We start from the raw sequence: 13,996 nt of genomic DNA on the forward strand, positions 1-13,996 counted from the left end.
GTGAAGTAAGAAAAATTCAATTATTGCTTGAGCTTTGCCTTCTCTTATATATCCACTCATGCTTGAGAGTATCCATGCATATCACACCTATAAAATTAAAGGGAACTCTTAGTGAATATCTTAGCCTCAATAAAGTGAGAAACTACCCATCATTAAAGAGGGATCATATCATTTTTTAGTTGGTAAAAAAACATCTATTAATTCATCCAAAGATTACAACATGACTATTAAGTATTTATTGATCTTTCGACCTCACTCGTATAAGTTTGTTTACCTAAAATAGAAGAAAAAAACTAATTAAAAAGTGTCATAATCTACTTAGAACCCAAAAACGAAAAGATCGGTATGCCCAAAAGACCCCTAACATAAAGACACAACCCACAAACATCAATGCATAGGAGGATTAGTCGGTTTGTTACCCGGTGAATCTAGAGGTCTGGGTTCTCTATGGACATGAAATTATAAATGAGTCATTCTCCCCTCCATGTGTTCCATACACTCATAGAGTCTCCTTTGGCCCCACCAGAGTGAAGCCAAATGATCTTGCATATTCCATTAATTGTGTTGCAAATCATTCATGAAACTTATAATAGGTGTCATATCAATGTTATTACTTGATAAATCAATAAAGTTCATTAAAAAATACATATCAAAGCAAGAAATAAAAATGAAAACATGGTACCTTGGCATAACAAGGAAAATAATCCCTATCACTTGCACCTATCATTTGAAATTATTTGTATAGGAACACCACCCCCCCCCCCCCGCGCCTTCCTTCCCCAAAAAGAAAAGGATGAGGCACTTGATAGGGTCATATGATAAACCCCCCATACCTAATCATGGTAACTTATGCACAATAATAAGCTAGTAGGACATTGGAACATGATACATGTGAGAAGCATTTTCATGGATTTGTCTTTGAATATGGTACACCTTCATAACTTATGGTTCTTATAACCATGATGTTGATTGCACTTTATTCCTTAAGTGTGTGTTGGGTGATTCTGATAGGTTTAGCCAAGATCCCTTGATGGAAAATTTGATGCTTCTCCAATGCTTGGTAAAGGATGCCCAATATCACTTGATGATGACACAAAACACTTGATGGAGAACATTAGAGCCCCTTTGATGAGTGTTGGCCTTGATGAGTACATAGTGTAGATAATATGATCCTCCTCCAGCCCTATGATATTATACATTTACTTTAATGATAGGATTTTTACTTGAAGAGTTGGTGACCCCATGAGATGACAAGGTAGTCCCTCTTTGGAATTATACCTTCTTGATGAATGTGTCTCTTCTCTTGATGGTGATTGATGGGGTTGATTACCTAGAACCCTTTTGAGGGGTAGACACACCTTCTACCTTAATGATATCATTCCCTAGCTTGATGACATCATACTAGCACCCCATTTGATGATGAAATGAGCTTTTGGAGGGTTATGTTGGGTTTGAGTGGGGATATTTTGGTGATGAGGTGCCTCATTTAGATGGAGAGAAATGAATTTTTTGATAATATACATCCCCTAAGATATTCATTGCACTTTTTCACGGAGCGACATACCTTTTAGATGAGAGATTCACTCCTAAAGTATTTTAAACTAACAAATGTTGGCTAATTGATGCTTACTTTCATGTTATTTCATTATTTTTGGGTATCTTTGGGGGTAGACTTTCTGACCCATTCACCTTGTATCATGGATTTAATACTTTATAGGTATTTTTGATCTACTTTAGTAAATTGACTTGGCTACCTTTATATAAATTGGGGAGTCAATTTCCTCTTGGATCATTGTCACACTTTGAATGTAACAACTCTTCATTAGTGATCTTTCTCTCTAGTCTATAATGGAGGACTAGTAGAGCAGCATTCTTGGTTGGATCTTGTGATGTCACGTGATATCTTTTCATGAATGCTTATGGTCGATCTTGGATGTTGCATGGTGAAGTAAGTTAGTTTATTTTCTTTATCTTGGTATTATGTTCCATGGGATACATGTTCCTCTGTTAAGTTAGTTTCATTGCCATTTGCTTCATTTTCCCTTGTTGACATAACCCTTCCTCTAAGTATTTTAGAAATAGAGATAGGTTTTCTTTCCCTTAATCATTTGGAAAATTGAGGACCTAAATTACAAACCCTAGAGTAAGTTAGCTTAGCTTCTTTTACATTGTTTGGATTTAAAATCACTCCAAAGAAACCCTACTTTAGTTTCTATCTAATACTCCATGTGCCCTATTTTGAGAAGACGCTCGTGTACCTCACTTAGTGCATTCCCTTAAAATCTCCCTATTTTGAGAAGACGCTCGTGTACCTCACTTATTGCATTCCCTTAAAATCTAAAAAAATCATTTTCGTTTTTGTTTTATGGTAAATTAGGATTAAATTGCAAGAAAATAGTGTATTTTTTAGCATTTCGTGACTTATTGATGTGTGAATTAGGGTTAGGTCTTGGTCTTGTTTAAAAGTACACTAGAGAAGTTAAAGTGAAGTCATTGCCATTTTTTAGGGTTGACATCGCGATTTATTTTTTTTAGAAGTTTTATTTACTATCAAAATTTGTTGTAATTTTTTACTTAGTTTGCTCTCAAATTTATAATTTTACACAATTTTAATGACTAAATGTGTTTGCAAGCTAATGATGGTCTCTCATGATGGAGTATTAGTAATGCTAATCTAGTAAAACAACAATTTATTGATTTGGAAGGATGATGAGAGGTAATTACATGATGAGATGGAAGATGTTGTAAAAAGATAAAATGTGGGAAAATGAATTATGTTTCTTACTATACAATTTTTATTTATAGAAATTGAGTCTAAATATGAGATTTTTGAGATTATCTAATAGTGATGTGTTCATTTTTATGAAAAATATTATGAGTTTCTGTTAGTGAAATTTTTAATTAACTAAATGATAAAATATTACTAAAAAAATATGTAAATTTGTAGTGAATATATTGATCTTGTGGATAGATATTTTTCAAAATTTAAGATCTTAACTTTCTTTTTTTAAATTATGAAAATCTTTATATATTATTAGGTCTTCCATTAGTGAAATCTAAAAAGGTCATAACATTATCAAAAAATATTATTTTTTCTTTCTTTCTTTAAACTATAAGTTTCAATATCCTTCAGTGTATTATGCCAAAAAAAAAATATATATGTAATATATTTTAAGATTTTGATATATGTCAACAGAAAAATATACTAAAAATAATAATCACTATAATTTTTTTAATTATATATTTAAAATCTACATAATCAAATTTATATGTATCTATAACTTTAATTATAATATATTTCTCTAACACACATATACACCTACTTTACAATAATATACTTACCAACCAATCGAAATGGATTGATGGTAAATTAAATAGCTTCTAAAATTACTACTATTAATATATATAAAAGAATGACTAGAAAAAAACATACATATTTTTGCAATGTATTAAAAATTTTATAAATTAAAAATTCTATAAATTAAACTATATATTATTGAATATATGAAAATATAAATAAAAATTTAATTATTTTCATTTTTTAAAATCAAATTATATATATATATTTTTGTAATATTTTCATGGTTTATTATTTAAAATAATTTTAATATAAAAATAAATTCAATAACATAAAATAAAATCCATAAAATGCTCAAAGCATACATATTTCATAGTTTTACAAATTATTCCTAAATTTTAAATAAAATTTTCGAACTAAATTTAATAGGCCATATAATGATACACATTACATTTAATGCAGTGTTACCGAGGTATATATGTATGAAGTGGGAAAATCAGCCAATAGCGATAAATATGATATGATGTTGGGTTACCATCAACTTTTTGTCAAGATTCAGACAGTTGTTGGTAGTGCATCATTGTCATGTCTTGTAATTGTATAGTTATGAGTATGTTGTGCCACTTGAGATTGGTAGTGCATCGTTATCATGGTCGTGTTGTTGTAGACCGTTGTGCAAGAGTGAAGGTTGGGAGGAGTATTGGGCATGTTTTTTTTTTGTGTGATTAGGTTAGCCTGGTCAGGGTCAATGGAGCAATTTGTTTATTGGATAGAAAAAGAATGGTCAGGGTCAATGGAGCAATTTGTTTATTGGATAGAAAAAGAATGTAGATTGAGGCGGGTCAGGTTCAATGGATCAATTTGTTTATGGGATGAAAAAGGAATGTAGCCTGAGATATATCTATGAAATTGGATTGAGTAATTTATAATTAGTTAGAAATACAAACCAACTAAAACCTAGTACAAACTAACTAATTTACACTTTAAATAAATATATTAGATTTTAAATATTTTGTAACTGAATCCTTAGTTCATATTAAAACCATTCTAAAAAAGTAAGTACTATGATGACCACAAACTCCAATGGGTACATCCTTTTCTCACTTCTAATAAAATTGCAGTTGATCCATAACCCAGAAGATCATTTAACCCAAAGCCATCTGGTAGCTCATTAACATAATATATAAATAATACATATGCCGATTATAGTGCATTACAGACATAAACATGAATAGTTATACCATGAAAGGCTACAGTAAAAACCATGTGAAGGCAACTGGGTGGTCATACTAACATATCAAAAGATTTTTTTGACTACCATGCTATAAACATACTTGAGTGAGCAGAATTTTCACTTTTAACTACACAGTCTGTGGCATTTTGGCCATTACATATATCAGAATTGTCTGATTGAGAAGAAAATTCAATAGAAGTGGGATGAAAAAGCTCCTGTACCATCTCCAGAGCAATGTCATCTTCGGTTTCCTGCTGTGGGTAAGGTCGCTCATAACGATCATTATGACTGCAAAATTTGTCTGTGATAACCCAGTTGGATTCCGAGTGATTTCCCAGATTGGAGTTCTCCATGTCCAATCTCAGACGAGAGAGAGAGGGTGTCATAATGGGTGACTGCAACTGATTTTTATGAGCAGTGCCCTCTTGCATTTCAATGTTGCGAGAAGCCAGATAGCATTGGCGAAGCTTGCCAGCCAGTGCTTCAGACAGAAAAGAAGGCTTGCTAGATGGTGGTGCAGTGGGGTCATATGTGAAATTGGTCTTTGCACGATGAGGCCCGCACATCAGTATTGCAGCTTCGTCATAGGCACGCGCTGCATCTTCTGCGGTCTCAAATGTCCCCAGCCACACTCTGGTTTTCCTGCACATTCAGATATTTGAAATTGTTGGAGCAGTTCAGGTAAACTTTACTTCAGTAATTTTCTAGTTATGATTTTATGAAAATCTATTATAAAAATGGAAAAATTCCATTTTAGTTAATTTGCGTTAGTGGCCATTACATCTTACAACAATATTTCAAGACACCACCACTTCTCTAAATCATCCTAACCAACCAAAATAAATAGCAACAATACACTACCACTTTTTTCCATCCTAATAACAAAAATAAAACAATATTTCTAGACACCACCACTTCTCTAGAACATCCTAACAAAAACAAAAAAACCTAAAATTGAAAGTTGTTGAGTATATTTGAGAAGATGCAAAAACAAAAAACCTAAAATTGAAAGTTGTTGAGTATATTTGAGAAGATGATGGCTTACAAGAGAGGGTGGCGAATTTCAGAAACCCAAGAACCCCACTGACGTTGTCTCACGCCTCTGTATCTCTGCGGTTTCGCCATAATATTGCAGGTGATGATAATGCAGATGGGATCCACTTCTGGGAACCAAACTTCTATGTTCTGAGCCTACAGAAACACGCTTCTTGCAGCAGCCCTAAGCATCATAAAAACGGCACAGTTCCGGCAAATCTGGCAGAACTATGTTTATGAGTATGACGAATATGATCGCTGAGGGCCATTGATGAGTTTGATGGCTAAAAATAAAAGAAAGAAGCCACACAAGGATTTAATGGCTGTGTACAGAATTCATAAAGACGTGTCATTAAATAAAAACGCGGGGTAACTGTGTTATGTCGTACTCACGTGACTGAACAGGAGTACGTTAAGGCGTCAACCATTTGCCTTTTTGTATAATTGTTTTGGACCTTGTCTGATTATTTTATCTTTGGGTTTTTTCAGCTTAATATAATAGTAGGTAAGATTGTTAGAGTGCAAATGAATTTTTAATTATATAAAATAAGATTTTCTTGACCATGAATCAGGTTCCAAAATGTTGACAAATGAATTTTGATGTAATTATAGCCTAAAATATTTTTTAAAAATTTGATATGGATTACATGCCTTATTCAATAATTACATAAAACAAATAAATATAATATTTTGAAAAATATCTAAAGCATTTAAATTATATAAATTATATATAGTAAAAAGAATGTTTTTCGGATTAATCATATCATTATGATTTTGTTCAATATGGATCACAAAACACTAAGATATTTTTTTACAATATGAATCACAAAAGCCTAAAATCTAAAATTATATATTTTTAATTTTTAATTTTAACAAATATTTATATTAATTTTAAATAAAACTGCTAGAAAATATATTGAAAAAATTATTAAATAATATATTAAATATAAATATAAAATGTCTTTTTAATGTATAATTGAATTGAATTGTTTGAAATTATTAGGCCAGAAGTGCAATATGTAATTCAGTGAGTGTTCAATATGATTTTATAGAGAAATAAACTAATTAAAAATTAAAATTAAAAAAATATTATCTTTTACATTGCAACCAAGTATGAAGGAGACAAAGACATGGTAAACATATTTCACTCTAACCTCCAGTGATAATAGTAACCTTATTTTATATCAATTTTATATAGAGAGAAACTAATTAAAAATATAAAATTAAAAACTTATATTTTCACTTTTGAGTGTGAGGAAATATAGAATACAGAAATGAAATAAAATATTTCAATATACATGTTAATTAATTTTTTTAAATATGAAGTTCATCCATAATATGTATCTATGAACAAAAAGTTAGATAAATAAATAAACAAATAAATAAATATAATATAATTATGTTGTTCACAATAAAATATTCTAATGTTAAAAAAGAATGAGTAATTTGATCGGAAGTGCAATTTTTTGCTATGCAATATACCTGTTAAAGTTGATCTATTTATTCATTCAAAAACATCATTTAATTAATGAAAATGTGAAAAAAAAAATGTAATTTAATTAATGAATATGTGAAAAAAAAGGTTTGCACTTCAAAAGAGATTTAGATTCCTCTAGATCCATGTTGGTAGATAAGTATTGTTAAGACGTAGATATGTATTGTTTAATTATTATAGGTTCTAAATTTTTTATGTGGAATTGCTAAAAAAATTGGTCAAAAATTGATCTTTTGTTGTAGAGCTAAGAGGTTTATTTTACAACTGGGTATGAAAGTGATGTGTAAGTATCTCTGTGCTCATTGTGGAGTTGACATGTGTCCCTCTTAAAATAAAAATAAAATATTCTCTAAATAGAAAAGAAATATTCAATCTAATGAAAAAAAAAAAAAAAAAAAAATATGACATGCATGTTTATTTAATTTTTCCTATCACCTAATATAATTAAAAGAAAGAAATGTTAAAAAGAAAATATTTTAATGTTGCATATAATAAAAATATTCAATGTGGGTGATCAATAAAACATTTTAATACGAAATTAATATGATATATACTTTAAAATATATTAATAACAATTAAACCAATTTTATAATGTCTAGATGCACATGTTATATAAAATATTTTATAAATTTGTATAAAGGTATTGAAAAAAGACAGTTTTTATGGTTAAAAAGTTTGAAATAACTTTTGTGTTTTACAGTATGATCATTTTTTAGGTATATGTTTTTTTTTGAAATCCAACACAGATTTTTTGGACTTACAAGTTTAAGTTATGTATTTTATATAATATTCAGAAATCCAATTTAAACAATGAAAAATTACACATTGTGTTTTGTATTGTCAAAAAAGTTTGCCCTTGAAGAAATTTTATCCCTCTGAGCCTCATGTTAGATCAATGCTTGAGATAGATTTACACTGGTTTAAATAAGTTTATGAATTCTACATTCTAAAAACCCTAATCCTAATGTATAAACCACATATATAGAGTTCAAATTCAAACTTATAATTCCAATAAATCTCCATTAAAATTATAAACTCCAACCAATCGGATAAAAATTTGAAAAAAAAAACATAAATAATGCCATAAAACCTCAAAAATATAGACTATCCCTTAACATTCATCACATAAATAAATTCAATTCAATGCAGGTGCAAGTACAAATACAAAAAATCTCCCCACAACGATTTTGTCAATACTTGTACTTACAATTCGCGTGCCTGTCCTCCCATGCTACGACTCTTTTCTTTGGCTCACGCGCAGCTGCTTGGCCAGCAAACAGGAGGGATCCTTCGGACAAATTGGACCCAAACCCAAGCTTGCCTGAATAAATTTTAGGCATTTGGGCAACGTTTCCTCGCTGTATCACCAAGTACAATTCGGATAGAAAGTCTTAATCAGCAGGTAAGCAAATCGACACTAAATAGAACATGTGTGCGTACAGAGGGAAATACAGAGAAGAACAGCTTCCAGTAATGAGGATCCTCTGCCTTACACTGATCATTACATGGACACCCTGCACCATGAGAGTGATATGAAGTAATGAAAACATTTAAAAGTCGCTTGCAGTGGGTCATGTGCACTCCCATTTTTGTACAAATGGGACCTGCTCCAGTACTTCAACTCTGTTCTGTGGCTAACAAGCAGCTACTTGGCTTGCAAAGTTGCAAAGGGGAGGGAACCTTTGGACAAATTAGATTAAAATCCAGGCATGCCTAAATAAATTTCAGGCATTGGGCACCATTCCTCTGGGTTCACCAAGTACAGTTCAGATGGAATGTTTAATGAGCAGCAAAGCAGATTGACAGTAGATAAAAACATGTGTGCAGCAGAGAGGGATAGACACCAGTCCTCAGTCTGCTCCTGATATCGATAACCAACATGAGATTGATATGGAGTAATAAAAACATATAAATGTCGTTTGCACTTTGCAGTGAGTCGTGCGTTTCTTGCAGTACAAATGGGCTGTGTTGTGCTGACGATAACTGGTATCTGAATATATGGAAATATGGATTTGTGAGGTAGTAGTTTAATTATCATTGTTATATAAATGAAATAATTGGTTAATCCACGATAAGTATGGTACATTGTTAATTTTAAAAAAGTCAAAAAAGGGAACAATATTTTTAATCATGGAAATTTACGTGGAGATTTTTAATCTATAAATAAGCTTTGTTATAAGCTTTGTTACAATATCATGACTTATCAATACCACATGTCGAAAAAATTATAACTCACACCATATCACACTTGTTTATATGACATTTTTTTAATTTGTGATTTCACACTTTTGTAATCCATATCATTGTACAAATGTATTTCGGAATAATCACATCATAAAATGTAAAAATGTAAAAATAGCATAATAAATCTCTACTATTAATTTGTGTATATTACTATAAATATTGTAAAATATTCCATAGAGGTTACAATCTACCACCCACTTAAGAAGTATGGGTAATTAAATTAAAATTTTGAAAGCTTTATTACAAAATAGACTAAGACTATTTTACTTCTTTTATTAAGATTGTAATTAGAAAAATCATAAATTTTACTTTTTAAATTAAGTTTTTGATTCAATATTCTTAAAAAAACCTCCAAAACATGTAACTTTACAAATTACACAATTAAAAATGGCCTTGTGTCTTCAGGGTGCGAATTAGTCAACCATTTTTTTTATTTTTTTTTAATTTGACATTGAGTATTTGAATCTTATTTTTGACTATGGAAATGGATTCAGTACCATAAAACCCCATTTAAAATCTTGAAACTTAACAGCTATAATCTGGATTTCCCAAAATCTCTTCCAAATTTTATTAAAATCTAGCCAAAATTTTCATTATTTTCCAAAAAAAAAATTGAAACCTTATTAAATTACACTATTAAAAATAGAAAAAATAAGAAAAAAAAGAAAGAAAGATCGATCTTTCGAGTTTTTTTTTTTTTTTTTTTTTAAATTACTGCATAGTGCATTACAATGTACCACTAATCACTAATTACAGAACAATTGTACAGGTTGAAAAGAACCAGCATTTGGTACAGATATTATTTACACTTCTTTAATGTGAACTTTAAGGCTCAGCATTAAGCCCCCGGTTGCTGAGGTGCACACCTAGGATTCAAAGTAACTTGCGGATCCAAAGGCACACTTCAGGGTGCTCAGTGTTCTCCAGCTCTATCAACCTAGCGAGACTTGTGAGGTTCCTAGAGCTCTGGAAGATCGTACTCTGGAAGAACATCTGTCCTTTACCTAGTATACTTGGTGAATAGGACTTGCCAACTCGAACATAACTCTACAACCTTAGCAAAGATTCATTATGTTCCTGCACATATGGCATTAATTTGGCCGTACAGTCTTTGGATTTGCTTTTGGCATATTGTTGTCTTTTTTTTTCAATAAAATAAATCGTTTAACTAATTATTTTCTGTATTTTCTAATGGCTATTGGGTGACATAGGGTGGAGGCAGACTTGTAATGTATTAATGAATGGTTGGGATGGTATTGATTTTTTCTTGGTTTTGGTTGAATGATGCTTTAACTAGTTATTTTTTGTATTTTCTAATGGCTATTGATGGTAGGGTGACATAGGGTGGAGGCAGACTTGTAATGTATTAATGAATGGCAGGGATGGTATTGATTTTTTCGTATTAATGAATGGTAGGGATGGTATTGTTTTTTTCTTAGTTTTGGTTGAACGATGCTTGAGTAAGCATTATGCTCAGGTTAATTTGAATATTTTCATTGTAGGGTCGGTTTCAGTGAATTGTTTTGTCTGCTTTTCATTTAGATTTTGTTTTTCTTCGATCAGTGAGTTTTACAAAGATGTTTATAATTTTGGTAACTTATTTAATGAATTAGGTTTTTTAATTTATTTATTAGTTTGATTGTGGGATTTTGTTCAGTAGTTTAGTGATTTGTGTTTTGTTGTTAGAATTTTATATAGATTGATTTTTGGTATATTTTTTTGTTGGTGTGTTTAGTCATTTTGTATGGTTTTTTATTAACGTTGTGTAAGTGTTTTGGGCTTGGGATTCTATTCACTTATTTGATTTTGAGTCTATTTTATAGTTGGGATTTTGTTTCCTCGTTGAAGTATTTGTTTATGAAAATGGAAGGGGTTGTATTTTGGGTGTGTTTATTTGATAATATGTTTTATTTTTTATCATATTTTTGGTTTTTTTGGTTGTGGTTGAGGTTTTTTTTTCCTACTTGTGGTATAGGGTAGATTATGGTAATATAGCTTGCCATATGGAGGCATTATGTAATTATTAGGGTTTCATTTCACTAGCCAATGAGATTAATAAATTTCTTCTAGTTTTTTTTATTTGATACACTCTTTTTCTCTATGTATATTTATTTATTTACTATATACTTGTTTATGACTTCTAATTCTTATAATATATTGAATTTATTTTTCACAATTTTGAAATATCTTTTATGTACAAACTTGATATGAAGTTCCAATACCTATAACTTTGGTAAGTTGTTATGTTACAATAATTATATGAAAAATAATTTTCAAGGTACTTGTTATTTTGAGAAAATTAGGGTAACAATAATGATGAAGTTGACAAAAACCCTTGAGAGTTCTCTTTTTTTTAAGAGGTTATCATTACTTTCTCAACGTTAAGTTACCACTTTTTGTTTCCATGGCCTTAACAACATTTTTTTTTTTACAAAAACCTTAAAATCAAGTAACATTTATTTTATTTTTATGTTTAAACTACTTATTCTTCCAAACATATAAACTTGGTAATTGATATTGTTGCAACTTAAACCTTAAAATTGATTTTTGAATTGAAAAGTAGTGCTTACATAACAACCTTGGAATTGTAAAGAGAAACTAGATATGTTACCCTTTGTTTTATTGTGCTTAAAATTATAACATTTTAAAAGTCATGCCTTGAAAACTTGATGTAGAGCAGTCAAGTTTAAAAAATTAGGGTAGTTAGTATGAGACATAAAAAAAAATGGTCATGTTAAGGGTTGATATAGTCATTGTTAAGTGTGATTCTTGAGTGATTTTAATGGATTAAATGCTCTTAGATCACAATTTCTTAAACTATAAATTAGTTTATCAAATCACAAATAACTAACTACTTCAAAACCATGTTAAATTATTTTAAAAAATACAAAAAAACCATAATTTTTTAAGGAAAACAATTTTTTATTTTTAATATGAAATAATAAAAAACAAAATTATTTCATATTAAAAAAAAAAAAATTTAAACATAACACCACACAAATCAATATAATTTTTAAAATAATATAAACATTAAAAACCTATAAAATTAAAGAAGCAAATATTTAGAAATTAAAAAATTAAAAAACAAAAACAAAACCATTTAAAATAGAATTAAAAGATTTTAAAATATAAATAAAATATTAAATAATAATAATAAAAGTTTAAAAATATAAAATTGTATATAAGGAAAAGCACGAGCATAGAATGATATTTGGTAATGTGTGGTGAAGAGGGCAATGCTTTTTAAAATTGTTTGTATTGAATTTTGATATTAATTCTTATTAAAAAAAGTAATTAGAAGTGTTTTTAATGAAATTATAAAATTTGAAAAAATAATTATGTATAAAGTTTTTATCAAAAGGAAGAAAAGGTCTAAAAAAGACATAAGAGTGTTTTTTTCACCTTTCTAAAGTTGAGTTTAGAAAGTTTTGAAGCAATATATTTGTTTGTAAAATGAAAGAAAATTATTTGATCCCCTTATAAAATTGAGATATCTATCTTAAGAATCTGTATGATTCTCGAGACACCATGGGCAACATATTAAACACTCCTATAGAGGAGAATATCTTTTTTTTGGAAGACGTAGAGTTTTGGATTAAGAAGCTCACAAATGGGAAAGTTAGGGATATTGAAGGCTATCAAGCCGAAATTCTCAAAATGGGAAGGTCAATCGTCATCCTTCATGTACACAAACTCCTTAATTTGATAGTGAAACACAACTTCCCTAAGCCTTGGACGCAAAGCCTTATTGTACCCATTTTTAAGAGTGGGGATAAATACCTTCCCTCTAACTATAAGATTATTATGATTAGCCACATTTTAGCCAAGTTGTATGGGCTCACTTTGGAAAAGAAGATTAGCCTTTGGCTTGAAAGCTATGGTAAAAGAACTAAATGGAAAGTTGGTTTTAGGAGACATCACTCAACTATCAACCATGTTTTTACTCTTAGGATCATTGTCGAGGAATGCCACAATAATAAAATTGATCACTTATGTTGTTTTGTTGACTTTAGGAAATATTTCGACACAATTCTTCAGTATGAGCTATGGGAGAGACTTGAAGAAATAATGGTTCCTCTATAGTTGAGGGTTGTTGTGACTAGGTTGTATGAGAATGTTATTAGTATGCTTAGTACCACTGAGGGAAATATTGGGGTTTATTGAAGGCATCCCATATTTCCTACCATTTTTGGAATATATATTGATAACCTAGAAGAGCGTTTGGAAGCAACAGGATGCGAGGACCCTAAGCTCATTGGTATGGTCATTACTCTTCTCCTTTATGTTAACGATGTTGTTCTTCTAGCCATAAGACATGATGATCTTGACAAGCAACTTAGAATCCTTCATGATTACTGCTCCAAGATGGGTATGACTATTAATACCGACAAGACTAAATTCATGATAATTAAATCCAAAAAGATTAACTATGATAATTTCAGTTATGATAAAAGTACTTGGAGAAGGTTTCTTCAAACAAATATTTAGGTTCTGACATTCACCATTAGGTCAACTAGAATTATAACATTGAGAAAAGGATAATAGGAGGTTCGAAAGCTTATTATGAGTTTGAAAACAATTGCAATTCGACTGATCTTTGGATGTGGAGTGAAAATAAGTTCCTCTTTGAGGCTCTCGTCACCCTTGTTATTTTATATGGTTGTGAGGTTTAGGGTTGCATTATATCTAG

At 30.0% G+C, this 13,996-nt stretch overlaps 1 protein-coding gene across 1 annotated transcript; it reads right to left on the reverse strand.

Moving 5' to 3' along the window:
- Nucleotides 1-4,439: 4,439 nt before the first annotated feature.
- LOC149223781 (ethylene-responsive transcription factor WIN1-like) lies at nt 4,440-5,847 on the reverse strand. The gene is made up of 2 exons (XM_089383406.1): nt 5,578-5,847; nt 4,440-5,174 (listed from the first exon to the last, which is right to left on the reverse strand). Exons 1-2 carry the CDS (start codon nt 5,655-5,657, stop codon nt 4,613-4,615), a joined length of 642 nt encoding a protein of 213 aa, XP_089239532.1. The 5' UTR covers nt 5,658-5,847; the 3' UTR covers nt 4,440-4,612.
- Nucleotides 5,848-13,996: the final 8,149 nt, after the last annotated feature.

This window comes from Pinus tabuliformis, chromosome Q, assembly GCF_031772625.1.
Source record: "Pinus tabuliformis cultivar Carrire ecotype Pingquan chromosome Q, CPIR1, whole genome shotgun sequence".
Classification (NCBI taxonomy): Eukaryota; Viridiplantae; Streptophyta; class Pinopsida; order Pinales; family Pinaceae; genus Pinus; species Pinus tabuliformis.